Source organism: Emiliania huxleyi, assembly GCF_000372725.1.
Source record: "Emiliania huxleyi CCMP1516 chromosome Unknown EMIHUscaffold_126, whole genome shotgun sequence".
NCBI lineage: Eukaryota > Haptophyta > Isochrysidales > Noelaerhabdaceae > Emiliania > Emiliania huxleyi.
The window spans coordinates 74,476-84,212 of record NW_005201327.1 but is presented as its reverse complement, the minus strand read 5'-3'; the positions used below and the strand labels follow the sequence as shown (position 1 = coordinate 84,212).

General features: G+C 68.8%; 5 protein-coding genes across 5 annotated transcripts in view; 2 read left to right on the top strand and 3 right to left on the bottom strand.

The window, feature by feature from the left end:
• EMIHUDRAFT_225655 (hypothetical protein) overlaps positions 1-361 on the top strand; it is a gene marked incomplete at both ends in the record, with an annotated part of 1,031 nt that extends 670 nt beyond the window's left edge. Inside the window, one exon of the mRNA XM_005789608.1 lies at positions 347-361. Coding sequence (XP_005789665.1) covers positions 347-361 — 15 coding nt within the window. The remainder of the gene's footprint in view (positions 1-346) is intronic.
• A 956-nt stretch (positions 362-1,317) lies between these two features.
• EMIHUDRAFT_440417 (hypothetical protein) lies at positions 1,318-4,017 on the top strand. The gene is made up of 2 exons (XM_005789607.1): positions 1,318-1,941; positions 2,011-4,017. The coding sequence occupies exons 1-2, from the start codon at positions 1,353-1,355 to the stop codon at positions 3,822-3,824; spliced, it is 2,403 nt and encodes an 800-aa protein (XP_005789664.1). The 5' UTR covers positions 1,318-1,352; the 3' UTR covers positions 3,825-4,017.
• Positions 4,018-4,193: 176 nt separating this feature from the next.
• On the bottom strand, positions 4,194-6,857 carry EMIHUDRAFT_225653 (hypothetical protein; the record flags this gene model as incomplete). Its single annotated transcript, XM_005789606.1, has 2 exons — positions 4,194-4,959; positions 6,817-6,857. The coding sequence occupies 2 exons, from the start codon at positions 6,855-6,857 to the stop codon at positions 4,194-4,196; spliced, it is 807 nt and encodes a 268-aa protein (XP_005789663.1).
• A 433-nt stretch (positions 6,858-7,290) lies between these two features.
• Positions 7,291-8,053, bottom strand: EMIHUDRAFT_362175 (hypothetical protein). Its single transcript, XM_005789605.1, has one exon. It carries the CDS (start codon positions 7,889-7,891, stop codon positions 7,361-7,363), a length of 531 nt encoding a protein of 176 aa, XP_005789662.1. The 5' UTR covers positions 7,892-8,053; the 3' UTR covers positions 7,291-7,360.
• A 1,131-nt stretch (positions 8,054-9,184) lies between these two features.
• The window catches only part of EMIHUDRAFT_109892 (hypothetical protein), a gene marked incomplete at both ends in the record, with an annotated part of 4,514 nt that continues 3,961 nt past the window's right edge, over positions 9,185-9,737 (bottom strand). The window contains one exon of the mRNA XM_005789604.1: positions 9,185-9,703. Coding sequence (XP_005789661.1) covers positions 9,185-9,703 — 519 coding nt within the window. The remainder of the gene's footprint in view (positions 9,704-9,737) is intronic.

The following is a 9,737-nucleotide window of genomic DNA, read 5'->3' as shown; positions in this document are numbered from 1 at the left end:
TCGGTTGTCACCGCCGACAGCGCCGTCTTTACCTGGGGCGAGGGCGAAGACGCCTGCCTAGGCCACGGAGAGGACGAGTCGAACCAGCTGCTGCCGAAGAAGATCGAGACGTGGGCGCCGGGGCAGTGATGAGAAGGGCGAAAGGCGCCCAAACATGGCTTCGTTTTTCTTGTTCTCGCGATGTCCACCCCGCGCCGCCGCTCGCGCCGCCTCGCCGCCTCCGCCGCCGCCGCTCCCTCGCCAAGCACGCCGCCGCCCGCCCGCCTCCTCTTGTCCTCTGTCCTCAACGCCCCTCATGCTGGGACACGGGTGTGTGGACTGTGTGTGTGTCTCGCGCACAAACTAGTACGGCTTAGCCTAAAGTTTTGGTTTAAAGGCTTTACACCAACATCGGTTCATCGGCACGGTTAGAAAAGAAAGTGTTGGCCACCGGGCGCTCGCGATGACCGATGTGACGGTAAAGTTTGGCACCAGGGCAAAGGGCGCGTCTGGCCCGCAGCTCGCCGGCGACGTGGGCGGCGTGGCGAGGGCTTGCGGCGAAGCAGGCGCGGGGGAGGAGGGGGATCGAGGCGAGGAGGGCGGCTTCGGCACGAGCGCGGCGGGCGACGCGGTTGAAGAAGTTGACGACCCACAGGCTGGTGGCAGAGCCAACTTCCGGCTCGGCCGCCGCCCCGGGAGGCGGAGGCGTGCCATCCGCGGTGACGCGCTCGGGCTGCTCCTAGCGGAGCCCTGCCCGCTTCCGCTCGACTCGCTCACTGCTCGGGTGGTCGCTCCATCGCTCCGGTCGTCAAGGATGAGCGCATCTGCGGGTGGCTGCGGCCGCTTCTTAGGGTGGTGTAAGAGGGTGCGTTTGCTCCAGTGTGATGGACCGTCCGTCACGGTTGGAGATTTTAGGGGTCGTGGAGTGTGCCACACACTGTTGTGTGGTGTTTTTGCCGAAGAGGGGGCGCGTAGCCCGTAGAGCCGGGCGGGCGGGTGCGTCCCGCACCCCGCCGAGGCGCGGAGCCCAGGCGCTCCGCCTCCTCACGCTCTTGCGCGAGCTGTCCGCGAGATATGGGGAGATGTGGGGAGATGCGGGGAGGTATGGGGAGATTCTGTATGGGGAGATACGCACTTGCGCGAGCTGTCCGCGAGATATGGGAGATGCGGGGCGACACGGGGAGGTATGGGGAGATTCTGTATGGGGAGATACGCACTTGCGCGAGCTGTCTGCGAGATATGGGAGATGCGGGGAGATGCGGGGAGGTATGGGGAGATTCTGTATGGGGAGATGCGCACTTGCGCGAGCTGTCTGCGAGCCGCCGCGCCGCCGCCTCTAGGCCGGCGCTGCGGAGGAGGATAGCACTGGCGCCATGCTCCGACGGCTGCGCGCGGCGAGCGATTCGCTGCTTGAACCACCGACGACGCACGGGGCGGCGGCGGCGGCGGCGCGTGGGGGGGAGACGCTCGGGACGCTGCTCGGCAGGTCCTCGAGGTCGGCCGGTGGCGCCGTCGACGCTGAGGAGGTGGCGGAGGCGTTCGACGCGCTCCGTCGAGCCTCTGCCGACCATCGCGCCGCCGCGACGGCGGCACCTGCGGACGGCGCCGCGGTTGCCCAGCGCCTTCTGCACGCCGGAGCGATGGCGAGCGTGCTCGACGTCTTGTCGGCGCTACTGCGGACGCCACCCTCGCTGCCGCCGCCGCCGCCGCCGCCGCCCTCGCTGCCGCCAGAGCTGCGGGCGATCGTGGCGGCCGCCGCTCTGAGCGAGGAGCTCCTCTTCCGCACGAGCGGGCCCGCGCTGCCGGAGGGGTCGCACGCGGCCTCCTCCGTCGAGCGCTTGCCGCGAGGAGGCGAGGGGGGCGGAGGCGAGGGGGGCGGAGGCGAGGGGGGAGGAGGCGAGGGGGGAGGAGGCGCAGGCGGCCGCAGCTTACTCGCCGCCCTCGCCGGGGTGCTCGCCCGGGGCGTGGCCTTGCCCGCGGAGGCGCCAGGAGGCGTGAGCAGCGTCTCTTCTCACCGCGGCCTGTGAACAGGTGACGTGCCCGTTGAGGCGCACGCCGCGGGCGCCGGCGCCCTGCAGCATCTACTCACCCGCGGCGAGGAGCACGCGCGGCTCGTGAGGCTGCCGCCGCGCGCGTGCGCCGCCCCCCTCGTCGCCGCGCTGGCGTCGGGCGACCTGACAGTGCGCCGCCGCGCCGCGGGCGCCGTGTGCAACGCGAGCGCGGACGACGACGCGCTTGACCTGCTCGTCGAGTGCGGCGCGGCAGGGGCGCTCGCGTTGCACCTCCTCCCGAGCGGCGGCGCCGCTTGTGCCTCCGCCGCCGCCGCCGCCTCCTCGCCGGCGGAGCAGGCGGCGCGGCACGCCTCGCTGCGGGCGCTCGAGAGGCTGTGCCGTGTGTCTGCGACGGCGCGCGAGCAGGCGGCGGCCGCGATGCCCGAGGCGGCGCCTCTCCTCTCTCAGCTGGCGGCGCTGCTGCAGACGAGCGGCCACGCCCCCACGCGCGCGCTCGCCTCGCGTACGGTCGCGTCGCTCTCGCGCTCCGAGTCGCGCCACTGGAGGCCAGCGGCTGAGCGGCCGCCGCCGCGCGCGTGGCCGCCCTCCTCCCTCGTGTACTACACGGGCGTCGCGCTCGAGCCGTGGGGCCCCGAGCGGCTCGAGACCGGGCTGGGCGGCTCCGAGACGGCGGTGCTGCAGCTCGCCTCGCGCTGGAAGGCGATGGAGCCCGACCGGGAGGTGGCCGTGTACTTGCGCATGGGCGCGCCCGCCGATGGCGCCGCGGGGGCGGCGGCGGCGGCGGCGGCGGCGACGGAGCGCGAGTGGCGCGGCGTGCGGCTCGTGGACGTGGCGGCCTTCAACCCGTCCGACAGCTTCGGCACGTTCATCGCGTGGCGCTCGCTCGAGCTGCTGGACGAGCCCCTCGACGCGCGGCTAGTGCTGCTCGATCTGCACGACATGCCGCGGCGGCGCGACATGTCGCCGCGCCGCCTCGCGCGCGTGGACCGCCTCATGTGCAAGAGCGAGTTCCAGCGCGGCGTCCTGCCGCCCGTCGCCTCGGGTACGCCCGCCTGCGTCCTCCCCAACGGCGTCGACGAGGAGCTGGTCGCCAGAGTCAAGGCCGAGGTATGGGGAGAGACGGGGAGAGACGGGGAGATGCGGGGAGATATGGTCGCCAGAGTCAAGGCCGAGCGGCGGCAGCCCGCGGCGCCAGCGGCCGAGGCCGACGCCGGCGCGCCCCGCCCCGCCGCGCCGCGGCTGGTGTACACGTCGTCGTACGACCGCGGCCTCGAGCACATGCTGCGCCACGGCTGGCCGGCGCTGCTGGCGCGCGTGCCCGACGCGACGCTGCACGTGTACTACGGCTGGCGCACGCACGAGCTGCTCCACCCAGCCTCGGCGTGGCGCGACGGCATGAAGGCGCTCCTCGCGAGCTTTGGGCCGAGCGTGGTCGACCACGGCCGCGTCGGGCAGCTGGAGCTGCTGCGCGCCAAGGCGCGCGCGCAGCTCCTCTACTATGTGGGCGACTGGCCCGAGATCGACTGCATCGCCGTGCGCGAGGCCGCGATGCTCGGCTGCGTGCCGCTCACCTCGAGCGTCGCCGTCTTCTCCGACCCGAGCAAGGACTACGTCCTCCGCGTCGAGGGCGACCCGACGGAGCCGAGCACGCAGCGCGCGGCGGCGGCCAGGGCGGCCGAGATCCTGCTCGAGTGGAAGGCCCGCGGCGCGCTGCCGTCCGTCGACACGCCGACGCTGCGCTCCGAGACGTGGGCGGCCGTCGCGAGGCGCTGGCTCGACGTCGTGGCGGCAGACGTGTCCGCACGAGCAAGTGATGACTCTGATGTAGAGTGATACCTGTGATACGGTGCACCACGGGCAAACAAGAACCTACACCTCTCCCCCCCGTCTTCTGCGCCCTCACGAGAGGAGAGGGTCCTCGATCTAATCCATAGTCGGTTGCGGTCGCTGCCCTCCGTCAGGGGCGGGGAACCCGCAATTTGAGACGAGGGCATTTTGAGTTGCAAAAATCGTTTTGCATTTTTTTCTGAGATTAGAAATCGTATCGCGTATCGGGCAATTTCAGATGCCTCGGCATCTCAAATTGCGGGTTCCCGCCGCCCCTGACGCTCCTCGTGCCTTTGCCCAGCATTCCGGCGGTCGATGTGCCGTCTGTGCGCTCCGACTCGAACATAACCTACCGACTCACAAACATAGTCTAGCCTAGACCGGACGCGGAACCATCCACATCATCACTGGCTCGCGGCAGTAAGGGCACTCTTGCATCAGCTCAGAGCATGGCCCGCAAGCGCACAAGTGCCCGCACGGAACCGCAGCATGCGACTTGACTCTCGCGAAACACACGATGCACGTGGTCTCTCCCCCCATCGTGGACTCGGGGGCAGCTGGCCGCCCCGTGTCGAGGCCGGCGTCGGCTAGTGAGACGGTAGCAAGCGGCTCGGTGACTGGCAGATGCTGCTCCGCCGCCTCCCCCGCCTCTGGCTCGATCAAGCGCTCGATGGCGCCGACCCGCTCCTCGAGGCTGCCCTCGGTCGCCGCGCCGAGGCTCGCCTCCAGCCGCTCGACACGCCGCGGCAAGTCCCCGCCGCCGCCGGTCGACTCGCTGCTCACCGCCTCCTCGCACCGCGACACCCGACGCGCCAGCGCCTCCTCCTCCGCATCCGCCTCTGACCGGCGCAGCGCCTCTGCCAGCTCCGCATCCTCGCGCAGCGCCGCCTGCTCTGCCGCACCCGCTAGCTCTGCCGCCTCCCGCTCCGCCCGCTTCGCCGACTCCTGCTCAGCAGCCAGCTGCGCCGCCCTCTCCTCCTGTGCGCGAACCTCTGCTGCAGCCTTCACCCTCCGCTCCTCCTCGAGCGCGAAAGCAGACGGCGCCTTCTTGGCCTTATTGTTCTTCGCCTTGGCCTCCTTCTTGGCCGCCGTTGCCTCCGCCGCCTTTGCGCGCCGCCTCGCCTTCTCCTCCTCCGCCCGCCTATCCGCAGCCTCCTTGTCGCGCCGCGCCGCCTCTGCCTGAGCGGCTTTGCGCGCCGCCGCGGCCGCCCGCTGCTCCTCTCGCTGCGCCTCCTCAGCCGCAAGCCTCTCCGCCTCCCTCGCCCGCAGTGTCGCCTCTGCTGCCGCACGCTCAGCGGCCAGCTTTGCCTCCGCCTCCGCCGCAATGGCTCGCCTCTGCTCCTCCAGCGCCGCCGCGTCCGCTGCCCGGCGCGCCTCGTCCTCCGCTCGCTCTGCTTCGCGCTGTCGTGCCGCCTGTTCGCGCTCTCGCGCCGCCGCCGCCGCCTCCCGCTCGCGCTGCTCGCGCCGCCCCTTGGCCTCGAGCGCCTTCTCCGCCGCCTTCTCCGCCGCCTCCGCCTCCCTCAGCGCCGCTGCGTGCTCTGTGAGAGCGCGCACGCACCCGGCGTGGTCCGCTTCAGGAGCACTGGCGGCGTCGGAAGTAGCTAGCACCTTGGCCGCCCCCTCCTTGGCGATCTGCAGCGCGGACCTGCCGTCTGCAGAGCGAGCCTTTGCATTCGCGCCAGCACGAAGCAGGCGGAGCACGACGGCGGTGTGGCCGCTGTAGGCGGCGCCCATCAGCGCGGTGTAGCCTTTGCTGTCCTGCACGTTGACCTCTGCGCCGTGCTGCATCAGCGTGTCGACCACCCGCTCGTGGCCTTTGGTGGCGGCGAGCATCAGGGCGGTGTTGCCGATGCTGCTCTGCAGGTTGGTCTCAGCACCGTGCCGTATCAGCAGGTCGACCACCCGCTCGTGGCCGTGGTTGGCGGCGGCCATCAGCGCGGTGGCGCCGCCGCTGTCCTGCAGGTTGACCTCAGCGCAGCGCCGCAGCAGCAGCTCGACCACCCGCTCGTGGCCGTTGTGGGCGGCGAGACAGCGCGGTGCCGCCGAGGCTGTTCCGCTGGTTGATCCCCGCCCCGTGCCGCAGCATCAACTCGACCACCCGCTCGTGGCCATGCTGGGCGGCGCTCATCAGCGCGGTGCCGCCGTCGCTCCTCTGCAGGCTGATCTCAGCGCCGTGCTGCATCAGCAGCTCGACCAGCCGCTCGTGACCGTTAATGGCGGCGTGCATCAGCGCGGTGATGCCGATGCTGTCCTGCAGGTTGACCTCCGCGCCGTGCTGCTGCAGCAGCTCGACCACCCGCTCGTGGCCTCTGTCGGCGGCGCCCATCAGCGCAGTGCTGCCGTTGCTACTCTGCAGGTTGACCTCTGCGCCGTGCTGCAGCAGCAGCTCGACCACCCGCTTGTGGCCTTCCTGGGCGGCGTGCATCAGCGCGGTGCCGCCGAGGCTGTCCTGCAGGTTGACCTCAGCGCCGCGCCGTATCAGCAGCTCGACCACCCGCTTGTGGCCGTGGTAGGCGGCGTTCATCAGCGCAATTTCGCCGTTGCTGTTCTGCTGGTTGATCTTCGCCCCGTGCCGCAGCAGCAACTCGACCACCCGCTCGTGGCCATTGCGGGCGGCGCCCATCAGCAGCGTGAGGCCGCTCACGCCGTCTCTCTCGTACGTCGCGTCGGCCCGCCCGCCGCCTCTCTCGTACGTCGCGTCGGCCCGCCCCCCGCCCTCGAGCCACGCCAGCACTGCCACCTCCTCGCCACGCTCCGCCGCCAGCACGGCCGCGTCGGAGCAGCTCAGGGATCCTGCGCCGCTGCCAAGCTCGCGAGCACTCACCATGTTTGGACTCCAAATCCTCCAAGTTTGGGTTCCGGCTCTTTGGGGGGTAAGGTAAGGTATCGTAAGGTAAACGTCTCCACACACACAAAGTGGTGGGGCAAGGGGGGGCGACCCTCGCATCTCCACGCCCGGACACGGGCAGGAGCCCCACGGCATTCAAAGTGCAAGCACCGGCCCGGTGCCGCGCGGCTAAGCACAATGTGTGCTCGCATTGGATGAGCCCTGCTGATGGACCTGCGTCGCCTTAGCTGCACGAGAGCAATGCCGCAGGCGGCGGCCGTGGCATACACTGCGAGCACACTCGGTGCAGCTGCAAGGTGCAGCAAGAGCACGTCGTTCCTGCCTCTGATGCCACTCTCGCGGCTTGTAGCGCGTCACTCGCGCATGCTCTCCAGGAGCTATGGCGGGCGCGTGTGTGGGGCTGTAGCCTGTGTTTGGCCGGTTCTGACCCGTTTACTATCAGTACCATGCCTGGGCCACAATAATCGCACACGGGGAGCGGCTCAGGGACCCAGTAAGCCGCGGAATCGCCAAATGTCACAACCCGGCTCACCCAGGGCTGGACCTAGTCCCTTAAGGTGTGTGGTGGAGACGTTTACCTTCGGCTTTCCTCCCCTCGTGGCGTCGGTGTCTTCCTTTCTTTTTGCACATCAACCCAGCTCCTAAAATTGGACTGACACTGAGATCTGTCATCTGAGTGCTCTACCTCTACGCTCTAGATCTTCCCACTGTAAGGCTGGTGCTGCATCGTAGGCTTGAATTCCGCAGCCTCGTCAAAGTCCGGGACCTCGTCCTCCGAGAGGACGAGGGTACCGCGGCGTTCAGAGGAGCGTCCCGCATGGACGCAAGCGAAATAGTAGCATAGCAACGTCGCGGCTGGCACGAGCAAGACAGAGATGAAGATAATAATCATCCACATCTTGGACGGCCAACGGACAATCCACGGCAACAACAGGAAGCCAGCGATGACATTGTAGGCAGGCACAAGCTCTACGTTCGTGGTGCCGTTGCTCGCGTCTGCCTGCGCTAGCGCCTCCGGCTGGCCTAGTTGCTCCAGTTGGCTCTGCTGACCCCAAGAGCTCTTTCCTCCCTCATCAATAGATTGCGCCGCCACGGGGACGGGTACTGTTGGTGAGGGCTGTGGCGGTATAGACTCGAGCATTGGCGGTGGAGGTGACGGTGGGGGAGGCGGCGGGGATGGCGGCGGAGGGGAGTTGGCTATCCGGCAGTCCTTGCGGACATACATCCCGTCCGCGTCGCAGTGGCTGAATTCAAAGATTGTCGGGTCATGTGTGCCGCACCGCCCATCGCCAGCACACCAGACCCCTGGCCGGAGGTTCGATTGGCATGGAGGTGACTCCCAGAACCGAAAAAACTCGTCCCAAGCCCCGCACCTTACGATCATGAGGCAGAAGCCACACGCCTCGCCGGCATCACACGTGGGAGGGCACGGGGGAGGAGCGAGAGCGGACATGCTCACTGGGATGTGGGAAGTTCACAGCTGAGCTTACCAGAGAAATCCGTTCTCACCCAATTCGGCTTCCTGCCCCTCGGGCGTCCAAATCGGGGGTTGTGGGGTAGGCAAGGCAGCGGAGGGGATGGCGCGGGGGTGAGGGCCGGCGAGGGCGAATCGCGAGCGTCCGTCCAAATTTATTAAAAAAAGAACCGATGAAACGGCCGGAACCCAACAGAGTTCCTCGAAAAAATCGACTGGAATTTCTTATTTGAGAGCGCCTTCGTAGGCAGTCCCACAGTCCCAGTCACGCTGCGAGGTAGAAGGTTCTTGGATCGAGGGTGACGAGACGAGTTTTCGCCATCGCAGCGAGCAGCAAAGTATTAGACCCATGCAACCGAGACCCCTCCCCACCGCCCCGACCCCCCCACCCCCTTGCTCCCCTCCCCCCCTCGGGAGGGCCGAACTGTGAGGCGCCCGTGGGGACCCCGCAATTCCCTTCCCCCCCTCGGAGGGCCGGACTGAGGCGTCGAGGGCCCCGCTCTTTCCCTCGCATAGCGGCCACTCTTCGGATCGCTGGTCGAGCGACCCGGGGGATGCCCCGCGCGCCTGACCCAGGCGCGAGAAACGAATCTGCGAGGCGTGGCCGCTCATGCGGCCCGATGGGGAGGAAGCTGGCGGACTACGGGGATCGGCTTCTTACACAGCCCTTCCCTGCAGCGAGCCTCCCTCCAACCCACCCGCGCTAGGTCTCGGGTGACGTAGGGGAAACCCGGCGAGCCTGGGGAACTAGATAAGGTATAGCCGGGGCAGTCGGAGAAGGGGCAACTCCGTGCACTGACGCTGACGGTCGGCCGTCAGAAAACACGCCTCCGTGGCTCGGGTTACACCAATCCTCGCTACCCAACGCGGCCAAAGGATATCCACCTCGAGAACCTCGAGAGCATGAGAGATGTAAAGCCGTATTTGCCGCGGGGCTCCGCAGGGGCCCCAAATGTGTGAGTGTAGAGTTGTGTTTGCTATTGCTTCTTCGAAGCTTTTGTACAAGGTCTGTAGTACACCGTACGAAAAAGGGCCGAGCTACACCTACAGGGAGATCTCCACCTCGTAGGGCGCCTCCGAGCCGGCCGTCAGCGTCTCCGACAGATCGTTCGAGTCGGTGGACGCCCGCCGCAGCAGCAACAGCTCTGGCTGACTTCCCCGCCGCTCCGCCACCTCGGCCCACAGGTCGACCCCCGTCCGCAAGTGGCCCGACGCGCTCAGCCATCCCTCAAAATCGACGCCGACGTCCTCCTCACCCGCCTCGGCGGCCGCCGCCGAGCCGCCGCCGCATCCTCCTCCTTCCCCACCGCCTCCACCTCCGCCGCCGCCGCCGCCTCCGCCTCCGCCGCCCTCGCCGCCGCCCTCGCCGCCGCCCTCGCCGCCCTCGCCGTCGCCCTCGCCGCCTGCGCCTCTGCCCCCTCCCGCGCCGCTCGCTCCGGCCGAGCCCGCGCCGGCGGGGGAGCGCGCCGCCGCCTCCTCGCTGCAGTGGACGAGGTCGAGGCCTCCTGGCGCCGCCTCACCCGGTTGCCGCAGCCGAAAGTGCGGCAGCAGCGGCAGCATCCCCTCGGGCGCGAAGTGCCAGCACAGGTCCAAAAAA

What these genes read in the sequence shown, in the direction of transcription:
- EMIHUDRAFT_440417 (XM_005789607.1), top strand. Translation starts at nt 1,353, where the DNA reads ATGCTCCGACGGCTGCGCGCGGCGAGCGATTCGCTGCTTGAACCACCG. An exon ending in CGCCGGGGTGCTCGCCCGGG is followed by an intron (nt 1,942 to 2,010) that starts GCGTGGCCTTGC and finishes GCCTGTGAACAG; the next exon opens with GTGACGTGCCCGTTGAGGCG.
- EMIHUDRAFT_362175 (XM_005789605.1), bottom strand. Translation starts at nt 7,891, where the DNA reads ATGTATGTCCGCAAGGACTGCCGGATAGCCAACTCCCCTCCGCCGCCA.